General features: G+C 46.1%; 5 protein-coding genes across 5 annotated transcripts; 1 reads left to right on the top strand and 4 right to left on the bottom strand.

Moving 5' to 3' along the window:
• Window positions 1-6260: 6260 nt before the first annotated feature.
• F5891DRAFT_1183804 (uncharacterized protein) lies at window positions 6261-8875 on the bottom strand (the record flags this gene model as incomplete). The annotated part of the gene is made up of 12 exons (XM_041366356.1): window positions 6261-6381; window positions 6432-6586; window positions 6646-6837; window positions 6887-7025; window positions 7075-7265; window positions 7317-7425; window positions 7472-7600; window positions 7656-7797; window positions 8382-8451; window positions 8504-8554; window positions 8613-8636; window positions 8774-8875. 12 exons carry the CDS (start codon window positions 8873-8875, stop codon window positions 6261-6263), a joined length of 1425 nt encoding a protein of 474 aa, XP_041230673.1.
• Window positions 8876-10593: 1718 nt separating this feature from the next.
• F5891DRAFT_1183803 (uncharacterized protein) lies at window positions 10594-12200 on the bottom strand (the record flags this gene model as incomplete). The annotated part of the gene is made up of 5 exons (XM_041366355.1): window positions 10594-10932; window positions 10981-11575; window positions 11637-11710; window positions 11770-11831; window positions 11888-12200. The coding sequence occupies 5 exons, from the start codon at window positions 12198-12200 to the stop codon at window positions 10594-10596; spliced, it is 1383 nt and encodes a 460-aa protein (XP_041230672.1).
• Window positions 12201-12766: 566 nt separating this feature from the next.
• On the bottom strand, window positions 12767-13304 carry F5891DRAFT_1183802 (uncharacterized protein; the record flags this gene model as incomplete). The annotated part of the gene is made up of 2 exons (XM_041366354.1): window positions 12767-13236; window positions 13292-13304. 2 exons carry the CDS (start codon window positions 13302-13304, stop codon window positions 12767-12769), a joined length of 483 nt encoding a protein of 160 aa, XP_041230671.1.
• Window positions 13305-14103: 799 nt separating this feature from the next.
• F5891DRAFT_1183801 (uncharacterized protein) lies at window positions 14104-14942 on the bottom strand (the record flags this gene model as incomplete). Its single annotated transcript, XM_041366353.1, has 5 exons — window positions 14104-14350; window positions 14408-14513; window positions 14605-14779; window positions 14837-14865; window positions 14915-14942. 5 exons carry the CDS (start codon window positions 14940-14942, stop codon window positions 14104-14106), a joined length of 585 nt encoding a protein of 194 aa, XP_041230670.1.
• Window positions 14943-15560: 618 nt separating this feature from the next.
• Window positions 15561-15902, top strand: F5891DRAFT_976649 (uncharacterized protein; the record flags this gene model as incomplete). The annotated part of the gene is made up of 1 exon (XM_041376634.1): window positions 15561-15902. The coding sequence occupies one exon, from the start codon at window positions 15561-15563 to the stop codon at window positions 15900-15902; it is 342 nt and encodes a 113-aa protein (XP_041230669.1).
• Between the last annotated feature and the right edge of the window lie 2398 nt (window positions 15903-18300).

Here is an 18300-nt window from a genome sequence, read left to right as displayed (position 1 = left end):
TGTCTATTAGCGTACATGTACCTAGTGTTTCAGTGACAATCCGAGACAGTTCATATTCATATCCGTATTTCCGCCTCGTTGAACAAAAGTGAAAGGCAAACTTCTCTACCAGCATTAACTCATCAAGTATGCCTCGCATCATCAATCTACGCATACACGACCGTGCTCCGCGCACCTTGGAATCATCCTGATGTGATCTTCCGTAAGCCAGTTGGCGTAAGTCAGATGAAAAGACAGGGGTGGGACGTTGAATGAGGCGAGAAGATGAATCGAGGGTGAATTACACACTACTGCCAGTCGATATATGCACACGCTCCTGGAAAGCGATTGAAGTCATGCCGGTTGCTGCGTCAGAGTCGGCCACGAGTACAGCATGATATTCTCGAATGCCAAGGATCAGCCGTGGTCCTAGCACGAACATCACGACCTCCAAAATCTGAAACAAGGCATAAAAAGTCCGATCTTCTAGGAGATGTCGGTTCTATAGAAATAATAGATCATGGTCACATGTAGAGGTGAGTGCAAGATTGACATACTGTTGATGATGTTAGATAGCAATCAAGGATGAAGGCGAAACACGAAACAGCGACAACGCTATCAAATCGGACCCTTCAGTGGAAAAAGGGAACAATAATTACAATATGAACTTACCTCGCAAAATAAATCACGTGGGTTTTCATCAACACCGTAAAACAGTCCCCGATAATCCCTCCTGCCGAGTGTTGTCGCAGTTCACGGAAGTGTTTTACCGTAATCCTGACTGCGAGACATAGTGCGAGGATCTCCCACACAATGTAGAGTATCCAAGTAACAGAATCCATAATTAGGGCATCACCTGTATAGCTAATCCCGCACATATAGGTGCCAGAGAGAACAAGTTCCTCTGGTGTCAATAAATGAGCTCTATGCACGTTCGTTTTCATCCATAATTGAGCGTACCTCCTGAACTATGGATCGTTGACATTACGGCTGTCGCTCCAGCAAAAATGTTGATCGCCAGGGAGGCAACAAGAAGAAATATCAGGATTTTTCTGTTTCGTTGATACATGGCATGCAACCGAGTGATTATAATGGCTTGCAGCAATGTTTCAGTCGTTCCAATATCACTGAGGTCTCGCAAGTGCAAAGCTCACCCCACAGCAGAGCAAATACCACAGCAACCGTCCAAATCCATATAGTGACCATCATCCAACCTGATAAATACGATCAGCGACCAGTCTCAGGTACTACACACACTCCAAATAGACTCACATCTATGATAGTAGAGCGTGGCAGACATTAGTGGACTGAGAAGTCAGCAAAGAGCCGCACCCACTGCTACAGAACACCACGGTTAATTTGAGGGGAATGGCAGGTATTCATACAGAAGACTCACTGTATCTGTCAGCGAGATGCTCGGAGCATTGTCTGAATGCCGTTGGTCAGAAGAAGAGAAGACAGTGAATGCACTAAGGAGACACACCGACCACGGACAGACTGATTATAAGAGATAGACGATTAGCACAACACCAGATGTTTAGCCTTCCGAACATACGCAATAAATAGGATTCCAAGGTAGCGCACCTAGTACACTTCCAAGTCAGCACAAAATGGCAACTACGACAAATAAGCTACATACACTGAGATACAACACTGTCATGAGCGACCACCGTTGTCTCTGTAATTAAGCGTACTTTCATGTGTGTTCCCTCTGCCATGAGACTGTACTCACCCAGACTAATTCGACCTACAAAAGGATTATTAGCAAGACGGGTTCCGGTGATAGTATCGACATACCTCTCGTCCAAATGTTAGTGCTGAAAAATACTTGTGAGACATCAACAGTCCTTTAATGACATCATGCTCACCACAATCATATGTTATTACAACGAAGGCGGCAACTGCAAAACCACAGCCAAGTTCAAATTGAGACATCAGCTTCAACATCCGACTGCTCTCCCGTGTCTCCACGAACCTGAAAAATAGCTGGCAAAACGATGTACATCGATGGACGGCCACCACGTGGGATCATTGGAGACCATGGTCATATTATTAGAGAATGGGTGTGGGTGAAACGTGAAATGTATAGCGGTAACTTGAACATTCGCGCTATATGTAGTGGTCATGCTTACTATAGTTTGGTAACCGACTCGGAAATATTAATAAGATAGTGCACTCCGCATGCTAGATGTTGCAGTTGCCGGTTGAACGTTGAATTCTTGTATTAACCTTATATAGAAATTTGATAAACTTGTCTCCTGTGGGCCCGGCGGCCCGGTAGTGATGTTCCGGCCCAGCTTTGGCCTGGCTTGGGGGGGCTTTCCGAAATCGCAGGCCGGCAAGCCGTGACTTTGGCCTGGCTAGACCCGGCCCAATGAGGGCCGACTTGGGCTGGCTCACGGCTTGAAGCTGGGCCATGCACATCACTACCTGTGACTAGGTTGGGCTGTGCCTAAAGTATTTCATAACTCTTCGCAAGCAGACGAGGACGAGATTCAGATGCGACGACTCGGATGTCATTGAATAGATTCCATTTTTGGCAGAAGCAGTGTTAAATGTGAACACATTTTGTAACTGATTTCTGGCCATAGTGCTGTGGACTGGCGATGAATCCGATCTGAGAAGTAATGGTATATGTAGCGCTGGTGATGCTATATCATGGTAAAGTCCCACTTTCGAATTCGTGATCGGGAGTTCATTGACATTAGTGACACGATCACGTTATAAACATCTCTCGTTCCTCAACATTCCTGTTCTGTATACTGCTTTCCTTCGTTGGTACAGTAGAGATATCCAGGACATTGGTTGAAACATTGTCAATCTTAGGCCCTATAGCAAATGATTCGAATAAATACTACGAAAATATTGCTTAAACTTATGTCTCCTTGACATCTATTTTGTGACACCAAATAACTACTTGAGCACCGTAATGAGGCTTGGAATAGAGACAAAAAAATAAATTGCCCGTGCTCCCTGCAAGCACTAGACAACGGCTCGCGTCAACTTCACTGAGCATTACACACTACTGCTAGTCGATATATGCACACGCTCCTGGAAAACGATTGAGGTCATGCCGATTGCTGCGTCGGAGTCAGCCACGAGTTTAGCATTATATTCTCGAACGCCAAGGATCAGCCATGGTCCTAGCATGAAAATCTGCACGACCTCCAAAATCTGAAACAAGCCAAAAAAAGTCTCATCTTCTAGAACAACTTGATTCTGTAGAAATGATAGACCGTGGTCAGATGTAGAGGTAAGTGAAAGATTGACATACCGTTGATAATATTGGAGAAAATTCAATGATGAGGGCGAAACATGAAACAGCAACAAAGCTATCATGTCCGACCATTCAGTGGAAAAAGGACAATAATCACAATATGAACTTACCTCACAAAATAGAGCACATGAGTTTTTATCAACACCGTAAAACAGTCCCCGATAATCCCTCCTGCTGCATGTAATCGCAGTTCACGGAAGTGTTTTACTGCAATCTGGACTGCGAGACATAGTGTGAGGACCTCCCAAACAATGCAGAGTATCCAAGTAATAGAATTCAGAACTAGGGCATCTCCGGTATAGCTAATTCTGCACCGGTAGGTGCCGGAGAGAATGAGTTCCTCTGGTGTCCATCAATGAGCCCTATGCACGTTCGTTTTCATCCATAATTAAGCGTACCTCCTGAAGTATGTATCGTTGTCATTACAACTGTCACTCCAGCAAAAGTGTTGATCGCCAGGAAGGTGACAACAAGAAATATCAGGATCTTTCTATCTCGTTGATATATGGCATGCAATCGAGTGATGATGATGACTTGCAGCATGTTTCAGTCATTCCAATACCACTGAAGTCTCGCAAGTGCAAAGCTCACCCCACAGCATCGCAAATACCACAACAACCGTCCAATCCCATATAGTGTACATCATCCAACCTGATAAATCCGATCAGTGACCAGTCTCAGGTAGCACACACTCCAAACACACTCACATCTTTGGTAGTATAGCGTGACAGCCATTAGTGGACTGAGAAGTCAGTAAAGGACCACACCCACTGCTACAGAACACCACGGTTAATTTGAGGGCAATGACAGGCATTTATACAGAAGACTCACTGTATCTGTCAGTGAGATAGTCGGAACATTGTCTGAATACCGACGTACCATTGGTCAGAAGAAGAGATGACAGTGAAAGTACTAAGGAGACATACCCAAGATGGACACGCTGATTATAAGAGATAGACGATTAGCACAACACCAAATGTTTAGCCTTCCGAACATACGCAGCAGATAGGATCCCAAGGTAGCGCACCTAGTATACTTTCAAGTCAGCACAAAATGACAACTATGACAAACAAGCTACATACACTGAGATACAGCACTGTCATGAGCGACCAGCGTTGTCTCTGTAAATATGTGTACTTTCATGTGTGTCCCCTCTGCCATGAGACTCTACTCACCCAGATGAGTTCGACCTATAAAAGGATTCTTAGCAAGATCATCAGTGAATCGGTGAACAAATTAAAATATCATATTTAACTATCCATTGCTAGCAATCACAACAATTACCATAAATATGGCCACGGGTCTTACATGTAAATATTTAACTTTACGTAGGAACGACGTGTTTTTATCGGGGCTAAGCAAGTTGTCGTATGCTTAATGTAGTGTCTTATACCTAGATTATCCTGTAAATGAGAGATGGTGCCAAAGCCAATGAAGTGAACTCCAGATCCATCAGTGACAGGGTGAGCGCAAAAGTTGTATCACACAAGAATCAGTAAAATAATTAGCAGTGAACATGTAATTCCTACATGACAGACACATGCCTAAGCTGACTGAAATATTCATTATTTACTTTACGCGGAGTCTTGTAACTAGTTCAGAACCAGTCCGTCATGGAAGTACTTCGTCTGCACCGCCTTTGCGACGCCGGTTGCAAGAGTATAGTCAACAATATGCACCACAGATTCCAGATAATCACGCATGTGACGTCCGGTTTTTAACGTTACAGGATAAGTCAATATTCACAAGCCAGTGGTCTAGACTGCTGTACCGAAAGAAATATTACCATATTCCTGGATTGAACCAGATATTGCGGTGCTGCTCGGTCTTCCACTGAAAATAACACAAGTTTATTGTCCTTCGTCAAATCGGGAGTTCTACAAGCTCTGGCGCAAGAGGTACATCTGGTAAGCGGCGGCATTATGATAGATATTAGCATATCAAAATCCATGTCAGCTGATAAGACATTCACCGACGAAAGTACGTGACTGTATCAAATACATATCTTCTGATATCTCTGAACAACGTTAGGGCATATGTTAGAAGTGTAACATCACATCTTTTTTGGATACTTTGCCACTCACTACTATGTCGGCGGCAGTTCTAAACACAACCAAAAAATTGTTCTATTAGGAAACATGGCAGCAATCAACATGAAGGCGTGTGATTCCGAGATTGCCTTCGCTGAGCGGGTTCGTTTATTTCGATCAGCCTCAGCAAGCACATATAATGGCACTAACAATCACTGTTCTGTGTCATATCAGCGCTCTGGATACAGCAAATCGAGTATGGCCGAATAATTTGCCGCTGGCACACTGAAGAGTAGGATGATGTAACTGCGGGACGATGGTGAGGTATGTCCAGTGTTTCATTCAGCAACTAATCGATCTTTATCTGCGACCCGCTCATATATACTTCAATATGTCACTGTCTGCGTAAGTTACCCTGTCTGAACAACGACAGAGCATATGACACCCAGCAAGTGCTAAATCCGACGCCTGAGATTGTCCAAAGATACCTCTAGCAGTTCATTCAGTCAGTTATCTTCAGTCCTTGCGCTTTTGTCCCAAGATCAGATCACACCCAGGGGAGTGGATTTATTCATGAACTTTGCTATCCGCTCACATATGCTTTCATATACCAGTGTCCGCCACAGTTATATCACCTACCCGGTGCGCCTTTCACGTTTGGGATCCTCGATTGATCTCTTCATTCGGAGACTGCGGGTGAACAACTTTCCATAGGGTGATCCACATACGGGCGACATCATGTAGGTTGTCACAGTGTCGATTATAATGATTCACATTCCGAGTGTGCATAAATTTTGACACGATTTGAAGATGTAACATATGTTGCAGTAGACGGTATGCCGAGCAATATGTCCTGTCCTCATTGCATATTATCACTGCGTAAAAAGATCACCAATATTCATATATACCAGTAAATTACATTAAAATAGCTATGGTGAATCTAGATTTGAATGATAGAAGATACAAAGATTGTTCTAGTCCGAGTCATACGCGGCATCCTCAATCGCCTTTCTCTGCTCCGCTAGTGCAGTGACAGACATCTTGGACACGACTTCCGGCGTCAGGTCCTCACGATGGTTCCTTCCGAATATCTTCCTAGACGGTAGGGTTAGAGATCAGACACGCGAGGCATACTAATTCCTCACCTGGTCCACCACTCGAGAAGGTGGGCCACCCTACGTTGTGCGACTGGGCCAGGCACGTCCTCGAAAAAGTCCATGGTATTGTTCCAGAACATTTTGTAGTCAAAGTCACCATCTACAGTGCGCCAGGATGAGACACTGGATAAAGCAAAACAAACCTGCGACAGATCATATGTTCAGATATCTGAGTCGATGGCGAGTCATCAATTGTACTCACCTGACAGACAATATACGCGATAGAGCGTGGAGTAACTTTCCTCATATTAATTATCGAGGCCACGCACATTTTGACCTTGGCCTGGTTTAATGCGCGCCTGGCACGCCTGTTATTCTCGAGTATGTCGGCCCCATCGCCATCTCCATCAGCTTCTCTTGCAGAAGATGGAGATGTGAATGTGGCTTTGAAAGCCTAGTACCGTCAAAACTTTGAGAGATTTCCATTAACACAAGCTACTAACCTGAACCAGAATCTTGGACTTGAATAGACCTTTCTCGAGGTTGCTACTGTCGGGCGAGTAATTCTCGTATAGGAAGAGTGGCCAGGAATTTTCGGATACGATGTACTCAGACGTTCGGTCGCGAATACCGGCCTTCACGCTTCTCAAAAGTCAATATCGTATACTAGCCAACAGATATTGGTGCTCACCGGGCATCACTCCAGTCCCATTCAGCAGGACAAAGTAGTTTCCCACAAGTGTCATGCATGAAGCCGCGTGAGTGCTTGTCATCGGCCTTGAGTAGACAGGACGGATGGAAGTCTTGGTTGACCCAGCCAGCGACGAGGTCCTTAAGAGTGGACGTATCATCACCGCAGGCCGCATCGGCTCCTTTTTTAAGCTATTATATTATTAGGATACAGCACAATGCATTGGATTTGAGTGCACGTACCTTTTTCAACATATCTTCGGAGTCATTGATGTCGAGTTCTCCAAGCTTTTCGTGTAGCCAAGGCACAGCCTGCGTGAGTGTGATACAGCCACGTTGCAAGCGATCTTGCCTGAGTAATAGAATAAGCGTGGTACAAAAGTAAGAAGACGACGTACTCTGTGGTGTTGTCCTCCGGTTGCTCCTCGTACCTGCGATCGTTTTCGGCAATTAAATCTTCCAAGCTGGTATAAAGAATAACCATGCGGCGGATTGCTCTGCCTTGAGAAACGTAGTAAGTTGTCTTTCTGTGGATGTCAATGAGCCAGAGGAATGGAGCGAGCAATGTAATATGGGACGAACCTTTGCTTGGTTCCTTTTTCTTGGTGCATCATTTGGAGCTCCTCTTCCAACGCAGCGATGCGACGCTTAGCCCTTGCCTCCGCAGAAGTAGGAACTGCCCCAGAGAGGTCTGGAAGTGCAAGGGCGGGTGTATGGTTAGGCTCTGGCTCAGACACGGTAGAATTGAGGGCAAGGTAAAGTGTGAAGTGAAGTAAGAAAATAAAGAGCGAGTGAGAGAAGACGACGAGCGAAAATAAAGAGCGACGGTAAAGAGAACGGTAAAGTCAGAAAACCCACCTGAACCGTTATATATATCATGCTTCGCTAAGCGATCGAACTATCCCAAATGAGGATTGTCCCAATGAGGATTGTGACCACGAGGATTGTCCCGAGTTGGCGGAAAAAGTCGGATGCACTTGAGGTCCTCTTCGGTCATATCTTTCCCAAGGACACCTAAACTTGCTTGAGAACTAACAATTCTCCTGTCGTGCGTTGCATAGCTGCAGCTGCTTCTGCGTCGGTTTCAGGAGTAATCTATATCTCTGCAAAATGATTTGAGTGTTATTGCAGAGGGTAGCAATGACAAACGACTCACGTCTTCTTCACGGCAAGGGGCAACAGTGACAGGACGTCTGGAGATGGTCACAGGAAATGAGCTGAAATTCAAGTGTCAGGGCTGGAGCTGAATTGATGGGGTATTTGCAGATCGAGTGCTGGAGCGCAGGGAGCCGAAGAAGTTGCGCAGACGAGGCGAAGAGGACGTGTCTTCTGAGCGACGAGGTGTACGATTTGTATCATCACCCCAGAAGTCATTGCCCTGATTCAGTGTCAGGCTAGTAAAAACTCAGGAAGAATCGAGCTGGACTCACATATCTCGCCAAGCCTCTATTGTTGCTTTGCTGTCTAGGCGCAATAGAGATCTGCCAGTGATGAGAGAAATGAGCGAAGGATCAAGTTATTCGCAATCAAATAGCGCACATCTCTGGCTGGAACTGCACGACCCTGGCAAATAAGTTAGATTAGGTATGAAAGAAAAGAAAAGAAACTCGCCTTGAGCTTCGTTTTGGATGCTGTATCATCCTGGCCAATGCACAAACCTATTTAAAAAAGATACAGACACAAGTAATGTAGACACGCACGCCAAGGCTACGAGCGCGCTCGAGTGCTGCATCCAGGCTCCACACATAGATTTTTGCATCTGGTCCAGGGATAGCACGGGCAAAGTATCCATCGGAGGACATGGCAACAACTGCTGGGATTGCTTGTAGACTGTGTCGGTATGTACTGCGATTTTGGCAAAGAATTCGTGGAAAAATCGTAAGAGTTGGGGTCACCATAGCTCAGAGTCTGTTGAAGGAGTGCCGATCCTAGTCATGACACTTCAATGGTTGATGCGTGTGGCACCAGTGACTCAAACACACCTTTAAAAGTAGCAAGCTCGGACATCCGAGTCTCCAGCCGTCGCAAGAGCACAACGAAACATGAAATACGTCGCAACGCATCTGAGGCTTGACGAGTACGTTGAAGCCTGATGGCACTCCTTGGCCAATTCTAGAGCTGTGCCAGTTTGAGGCTTTGCGTGCTGTGTTTGGTGAGCTTGTGGATACGAGTCGCCAGCAAGAATGGCGTTGGCATAGTCATTAGCATCGAAGCCGGGGATAGTGAACAATGAGTATTCTAACGTGGTTTTGGGTTAAGTGACACGAGATGTAAGAGGAAGGTACTTACCCATCATCGAGACATGGATAAAGACGAGCACGCACTGGTCCGGAACTTCTAACAATGCACTGACACATTGACGGGCTGTCCAGGTGCAAGTGGGCAGCATATGGCTGAATTTGTGGCAATTGCTGAGGTTGATTCTGAGGCTGGTGCTGAGGTTGATGCTGCAGCTATGGCTGCGGCTGGTGCTGAGGTTGTGAGGCTGCAGCGCCAGCTTTCTTGTAGATAGCGGCAAGTGATGAGGAAAGGTGTGATGCCTCAGCAACCTTCAGTGCAGGGAAGTTAGTACGCATTAGTGGGGGGAAACGAGGTGCGAAGTAGCATGGACAGTAGAGTGGCTGCTGAAGCGAGAGTGACTGCCTGAGCGAGGACGAATGCCACGGGTGGATGATGGAGGAGGAGGGAGTGGGCCTTAGTAGGATTCGAGAAAAATGCGTGTCTGACAGAATAGAGTAAGGTGCCATAGGACTGAATTACTGGGCGGCACAGGGTTCAGAGCAACTCTGGACGCCCTGGCCAAGGTTTGCTAATGCAATGGTTACTGACCAGGGTTCAGAGCAACTCTGGACGCCCTGGCCATCCCCATGCACAAACCGAATTCATAAGACACCTTACCTTAAGTTAGGCTTCAGAAGCTTCAGACTCGGAGGGATCTGTTGAAATTCACACAGACGCAAAATGTCCAACAGGTGGTGCACGTGACATTCGTCAGAACTTTAAATGAAAAATTGGTCATGGCAAGGAGCGACCGTTCTACCCCTTGCCATGACGAAGCTGCCATAAATTAAGACGAGGTTAAAATTTAAAAGGCATGCTGAGATCAGGGGATCAGCTTCGCCTGTGCGCCCTACAATTGAGAGTATCGTCATGGTACACCTTGGGTGGGTGAATCTCGGGATTGGTTAGAACAACAATGCGAGGGGGCGTCGAGATTACTATACATACTTCTCGCTACTTGTATATAGTAAGCACAGAATGTCTGTTCCCGCAGAAACCTATATGGAACGCTAGCGCTGGTGGAGTAGCAAAACATAGTACCTGTACTGTGTACTAGCTAGAGGTCATTTTGAGAACGACACCATGAAAGGAGCACGCAGAAGCCATTGAGGCGCGAAAGGAGAATGTGAAGATCGAAATGAAAAGGAAGTGAAGAATAAGCACACAGATAACTCCTGACCTACAGATGTGCGTGATAAAATTGTAAGGTGCTACTTAAAGTACCGGCAAACAGGGGATATCAACGCTGCCTTTTCTGAGAGCGAGTGTTGGCTGCTGGTGCGTCCGGGTCCTCGTGAAACCTAGCGCGGCTGGTGCGCTTCGGTTTTTTGGGACGCGGTGCATTAACATACCACCTCTGATAGCGATTATAGGCAGTTTTGGTCATACCCCCCACAAGTTTGTCAACAAAATCCCCTCCATCTAATTGGAACCTGATACTGGGATCTTGGAGGGGGGCAACGTCCATGTTAGGAAGCATAGTTTGAGAAAGATCGACGAGGCTCTGCCTGACGGCTTGGGCGCCCAAGCGAATCATTGCCATCACTACATGTATATCATCGTCAGCTGGAAAGAGAGACTTATAAAAGATAAGTTACATGCAAATTCGGAGAAGAAGGAACATTACCCCATCAGCCACTAAATTGGGATCCACGCTATCGATATCAATGTTTTGTGCTCCTCGGAGCCACACCTTCAAATGCACAGACCTCAGCGAGGCCCACATGTGCCCTCCCACAACTATTGGTCGTCCGAGGGTCGGATTTCCTTCATCAGTCGAAAGATGGAAGTCGGTCCAATTGAGTTTGGGTCCGTTGAGTAATACATTGTATGCAGTCGAGTCCTGAGCAGGACTCGAATACGGATGCAGCTCTTGCACTATCGCCACAACGATCATCGAAAGTCCTGGGTTTTCTTGCACAAATGTCCTCAACTTTGTGTACAGAGGGGACAGGTGCTGTGAAAACGCGGTTTCGCCAATGCAAGGAATGAGGAGGGTAGCTTGCCGGTCTCGTACATTCTGAATGGATATCCTCAAGTCAGGAATGGATGCATCTTGTGTGATGTTGGTCAAAAAATTGACGTTGATCAGCCCTCTCTTCGGGTAGGGGATATCGCGAAAGAAATCGTAGAATGCACTTTGGAATGCGGCCATTGGTGCTTCATGGAGCCCCGAGGGCATCTCTAGGAATATAGTGCGTTGGGAGTGGATATACGTCAATCTGTCATGCAGACAATGGTCATCATGAGCATCCGAGTCTGCAGTCCGACTCGAGCACGAACCGAGGCTTCAACCCGAAATCTTCACAAAACTGTTCTATTGTTGTGTATTCTGCCGGTCCAACACCAAAAATCTCCTGAAAAAAGCAACGATCAAATGAGTCTCAGGCCCATCACTTTGAGAATGGGCACTCACCGTTAACTCTGATTCAGACTTCCTCTCAAGGAACTGAGAGACCTTTCTAAACACACGTCGAACTTGAAGGCAAAGGGTCGGTATAGGATTATGTGATGAGTATAGTTCAAAGATTTACCTGAGGTCGAAAGTTTGAGATTCTTCTGGCCTGCCCAGCCAGTAAAACTATCGAGCAAGCTCGCACCACCCGGTCGATTAGATGCACTTCCAGTAGAACTTGGAGGACCGGGGAACACAATCGGATCGTTTGACTTTGCGCTGGGTGGAGTGTGTGATGTTTTCACCTCAGCCGCTGGATACTTGGCTTCATCTGAGGCTGAACTGCGTCTGTTTTTGGGCTCAATAGATTTTTTCTTGGGCCTTGATTGGATACCAGCAGTATCGGGGAGAACTTGAAGATACATAGAGAAAACTACACTAGTTATTGACATGATGGTGAATGTCGAAAAGACTTTCGAACAATTTCAAAAAACTACGACAATCATGGATACTATGTTGTACCGCAGTGGCTCTTCAGCTTAGCTAATGAGTGGTCTTAATCGAGTCAGTTTCAAGTCAGCGTCATCTTACACGACAAGATAGCTGTATCTCGTTGAAGTACTGTATAGATACGATAGACAAGAATGTGAGAGACGTGAAAGAGGGCGCGCAGGAACAAGGACAAGAACAAGAACAATTTGGAGGACCAGAACAGCCTGAGGATCGAAGAACTTGAAGGAGAGAACAGGCAGATTCAGCAGCGAAGTCATGCACATAACATAAGCTGCTCACCTGGTTAGTCTTTCTGGCCCTCCTAGCTCTAACACTGACGAAGGGGTGTGTGGTATAGAGTGAAGTCTTGAGCTACCCTGAAGTCGCTGGGTTAATGTTATGTCAGCGATGCGGCTATCGCTGACTTGACCATACTTGGATTTGTCCCAATACGGATAAGCAGGAAAAAATACAAGGTTCGTGAATTGTAGCATGTGTACCGGAAGCTGAACTAGTATAGATTTGCCTATACCCATTGTATAATCTCCTCCAAGAGTTTGTTGTACTGCAAGTCCTCCGAGTCATCGCAGTGTGATTCTTCAGTAAATTCAAGACTACCCAGCACCGACTCCAAAACTTCGCTTTCAACCATTGTCCTTTTTCCACGCGTTGCGGCCCTTGACTCGAAACTGGTGGATGGAGGCAGTCCAGCGTCAGATGATGGAATGGGCACGCTGGCATGCGACTCTGAGCCTGGCGGACTCGGATTGACGGCTATGGGCGCAGGCCCACCGGCAGCGCTCGTAGTGGGATGCGATTGGTCTTCCTCTGGGCTGGAAGGTGGCATGTACCCAAAAAACCCTCCGGACAACTGAAGAAATTGATTGTTCTTGACATATCCACGATTCCTGTCTGCTGGCGGCCTTGTGCCACCATATAGATTGTCCATCGCAGGGCTGAAGACATTGAATGTTGCCTGAGGTACCGCTGTATGGTCTGCCAGTATGTAGATCTTAGTACAAAATAATATAAATGAGAACGTATAACATACCATCTGTTGCCATCTGCTGGGTTGACCGCCTAGCCTATGGGTTCTGAACGAGCAACATTTGACTCGTGTGCAGCCTGAGAGCATCAAAAATGAAATATAATTGTTAGTCACAGTCATGTACCTAACAGAACCTCGAGGCTTGAGCGCCCAATGCTCAGGAGCCTTCAGCTTGACTCGACTAGCGGCCAGACTCGACTTGCTAGGCAGGCTAGTACATTACAATCGGGAAGACAAATTCCTGTGTCTTTGAGTGCTCTCCAATGTGTCCCCACAGATCACATACCTTTTCGAGAGGACCTGAGCATGGTCTCTGCCGGTGAAGTCTTCACGATACGATACTTATGAATTAATCATACGTACTTAGGCTGCAGTATGACATTGATCATCAGGCTCTTTACTAACACGCAACCCCATTAGTGATCACGCGATAGTCACATGTTCAAGCTGTTTACATATTCCTTAGAGCACTCGATATTCAATTGTTCACATATTACATCTGGATATAATCCACGGATAGAACATACATCCGCTCCTCCTGATTGGTCCAGAAAGGCGCGTTTGGAAGACACCTTGCCACAAAGGGACCTGTATGAATCGCGCAGTGCACGAAATGGCGGGACTTCAGGAGAGATAGGCTCGCGACATGGATGGTTTCATGTTGATTTTCCCCAAATGTGAAGACTTGGATCGAACCCCCGTCTATCCCGCGCGTGATCATGTATGCACGGTTCGAAATTAACGAAAAGTCACTGATATGGGTGGGCAAGTCGTCGCCGTCGCGATCCTGCAGAGCCAGCGTTGGCTATAAGCTACTAGGTGTTCATAGACAGGCACTTACGACAAGTATTTGACCTGTCTTCCAATTCCAGATTTGTGATGCAAGGATTGTCGAGCTCCATCCAAAACATCATCCCGATCACATCATCCACGATTTGTATGAATGCGCTGGTCATTATGGACGGGGTGAGGGTGCGAAGAATAGGAGATGATGCTTCGGGATGCTTGACATTGGAAGGGATAGTGTGTATATGGACCGCTGTGTAATTAGAATTGTTCACACTACATCCAAAAATCAGTCATCTGTGTGACACAAAGCGAAACACGACAAAGACGCACGGGTCATCGTCAAAGTGGACAAAAGCGATGAGATCTTGCGATGGATCGATGGCGAAGTCTCTCGTTGAGATGCCTATGTCGTTCCGAACCAGCGTGTGTCCAGGAGCTGACGAGGATGGTATCCAGGAAGAAATGAATCTTCGTGAACCGGATTGGTTGTGATCAATGCCTCACAAGCTCGTATGTGCAGCAGGAACCAGGCATGGGTACCCGAACTTCTTTCTTCCACTCGAACAAGGTCCACGCTCGACGAATGGTCAGCAGTTGTTCCAGACGCTCTGAAACAGTGACGGTGCTCGGAGGGCCATCAAGCATGCAATCAAGAGCAAGCTCAATATCAACCTGTGTGGGGTGAATGGTGTGAATGGCTTGCTAGAAACAATGGTCATATTCAGTATGTGTCCCACGTCAAATCAAGAAAGGATTTACCTTCCTGTTGAAACCAAGCCTCTGGCCATCTTTGCATTCGTCTTTTAGATAATTCAAGTCTTTGTAGTTGACACAGACCTGTGATGCTCGACTTTAGGGGAATCATTGTCAAACATAGCAGTAGAATCCACGGACCATATCTATGGCATCCAATCCGAAAGCCTTGGCAGCAGTTGCAATCTGGGAAGGTACATAGAGAAGCTCACACCTTGAAGGTGTCCGCACCACCAAAGTATCAGCACAATCTGTATCCAAATAAGTTTTCCACTTGTGTTCGAGCACAGTAATCTAACGTACTTCCAATGTTCAAGTATTCATCCCAGTCCTAGCCGCATCGTTGGCTTAGAGACAAAACAGAAAGAAAGACAGGACGTACAGCGAGAAATCACGTCAAAATCCGTGGCAAATGCCGCACCAGGATCAGCAGCAAGGGTAACAGCTAGTGTTGTAGGTCCGGCTTTAAGCTTTAGCCGTGGTCCGAACTATGAATAACTGAACTTAACACGTGATTTTGGCTTACATAAGTTATGGTCTGGCTCGGCTCAACGAGCCACGGTTAACTCAGTTTAAGGGCTTAGAGCCAGCTCAAATATATATATATATATGTCTAACATATGTAAAAATAAATTAGAAATTAGAATAATGGACTAGATAGCTGAAAAGGAAAGTACACGCGCTCTACAATCAACGCGTAACTCACAGTCTAGCATGGGTCCCCAAGATAATGTATGTGATCCTATTAGTATTTGATCAAAAACTGAAAAAAAACGTCAGTTGTATGGTAGCGCTGCTCGTGCATGAAGATTATGAGAGCAAAGCATCATGCGGAGGGCTGAGGCTGAAAGAAGAGGACGGGAAAGACGACATGACAGAAGACGAGAAAGAGGACGGGACAGAGGGTGGGAAAGAGGACGGGACAGAGGATGAGAAGGAGGACGGGATGGAGGGCGAGAAGGACAACGAGAAAGAGGACAAGAAAGAGGATGGGACGGAGGACAGGAAAGAGGACAGGATGGAGGATGGGGTCAAAGATCTTGGAGATCGAAGTGGCGTTCTTGGCTGCTGAGGATTTTGGGTCGCAATGGGAGGCAGGAATAGCAGCTGAAGTTTGTAGGTGTCCCTGATGGTGTGCTTGTAAGAAATTGAAACCTACTGTTTTTTGTTGCCATGGATTGCCAGAGCTGGCCAGCCATCTTGAGTCTTGACGAGGATATTTGGTGATGTTGTCCACAACACATTTCATCCCGACAAATATGAGTGCCTTAGCATTCTCAGAGCTGATCTGATTAAGATGTTTGATCAGCTTGGCACGCTTCTCGAAGTCACTGCAGACTTCAACAACCTTGTGTATCTGGGGCTCGAAACCCATGTCCAGCGTGTGATCACCCTCATCCATGACTAAATACGTGACACGACGAATATTAGTCATTGGGAGATGCCATGTACTGCTGAAGGGCAACATGAACAAGGTAAATGGGCTGCTCAAGCTCAACAGATCAGCGCACTCACAGTCTGTCAAGGGATTGGCGATGTGTTTGGTCAGCGAGGCTCGAGATTGCCAGAGGATCAGCGCACTGACATTCTGTAAAGGGATCAGTGACGTGTTCAGTCAGCGAGGCTCGAGCTCGTCAGAGTATGAATACACTCACCCGCTGTCAAGGGATCAGTGACATGTTTGGTCAGCGAGGCTCAGCTCGACAGAGGATCGACACACTCACCTTCTTTGAAGGGATCAGCGACATGTTTGGTCAGCAATGCTCAAGCTCAACAGAGGATTAACATGCTCACAGACTGTCAAGGGATCAGCGATGTGTTCAGTCAGTGAGGCTCGAGCTTTGTAGGGGCGCCGTACTTAGTTCTGACGAGATGAGGAGAAGAACAAACTTGAAGACTATGAAAGAGAGAAAGGTTAGGAATGAGATGAGTTTCGAGTTTGGTCGAGGTTGGTTGAACTTATTCTGTTGAGAGTGAGGTTTGTTGGGGATGGTGTTAGTGAAGATGATATCCGAAGAGAGAGGTTAGTAAACCACGAAAGCTTCGCTTTCGTGGTTTGGTGAGGAGGGTCTGGCTCCGCCAGACTGCGTGTGTGCGCGGGGTCTGGGAAGAGCGTTCTGAGTCTGGTGGTTCGAGTTTAATGAGGCTCGAGTTGGATAGAGGATCAACACACACACCAACTGTTAAGGGGTCAGCAATGTGTTTGGTCAGCGAGGCTTGAGCTCGACAAAGGATCAACACGCTCACCTCCTGTCAAGGGATTAGCAATGTGTTTGGTCAGCAAGGTTCGAGGATAAACATAATCACATCCTGTCAAGGGATGAGCGATGTGTTTATGCTGCAAAGTGCAAATGGTGAGGAATGACATCGATCAGCAAGGTTAGAGCTCGAGGGAGGATCAACAATGAAAGGTGGAATGACAGTCAGCCATTGAATACAAGACGTGCTCGAGAGGGAAAACGGGGTAATGATTGAAAATAGTCTATAATAAACACAACACCATAACAATTGTCAGAGTAAGAATCAAGTATGAAGAATGAACGAACATCACGGGGAATAGATGGTAGCAGTGTCAGTAATGTTGTCACACTCATACTCTGCAATACACTGTGGATAGTAAATCCAATGAAATTCATTAGGTAAAATCAGGTGATAATGTAATGAAATTCATAGTACAAGGTGCTGAAATCGAGGTGCTGAAAGTTCTGATTTTTACTCTGAAATTTCAGTGACATTTGTGCTGAATTTTTACTCTGAAATAATGTGCTCGAAAATGACAAAAATAAATGTTACTAATTACTGTGACACATCACACTAATCACACAACATATTGTGTCATGATATAAGCCATTTAGAATTTGCCAGTGGCCAGAATGGAACAGATGACTTTGTACGTTTAGGCCCAACATACATAGCATCACTACCACTAAGCCATGACATCCTTGATAGGTCTAGCTACAATTTCTAATATATACCACCCTTCTCCTACCAGTGACAAGGCATCCTTCAAACTCTCGTTCATTATTTCCTATTCCTTGCCCCCACCTGCCACTCCCTCTTATTTAGCTCTGTACCATTACTGTAGCCTGAGCATATTTTGGTGTTAAATATTGTAATTATTTGAATTTATAAAGATGCTTATCTTGATTCATGCTGCACAAGAGTCAGCGCACAACTGAATTCATAAGCAGGTTTCCTGCCCTCCCAGCGGCTCCGCCTGCTTGTGTCTCTCCCCGCACTAATGCTCAGATCTCAGACCAGCCCAACACAATCAGGTTGTGCCTCCGACTCTTCATAAGCCAGACAAAGCTGGAGAATTGGATTCATTGGAAAATAGCGCTGAAAGCAGTGCTGAATTGGATTCATTGGAAAACGGTGCTGAAATTTGGTGCTGAATTGGATTCAGCACTCCAATGAAATTAACTACCTGCCATTTCAGTAGAAGTTCCAATGAAAATTTCAGCATCAGT

Source organism: Suillus fuscotomentosus (assembly GCF_016647785.1).
Source record: "Suillus fuscotomentosus strain FC203 chromosome Unknown F5891scaffold_8, whole genome shotgun sequence".
Taxonomy (NCBI): Eukaryota; Fungi; Basidiomycota; class Agaricomycetes; order Boletales; family Suillaceae; genus Suillus; species Suillus fuscotomentosus.
The sequence above is the reverse complement of the archived record's forward strand: the minus strand, read 5'-3'. Positions and strand labels throughout refer to the sequence as shown.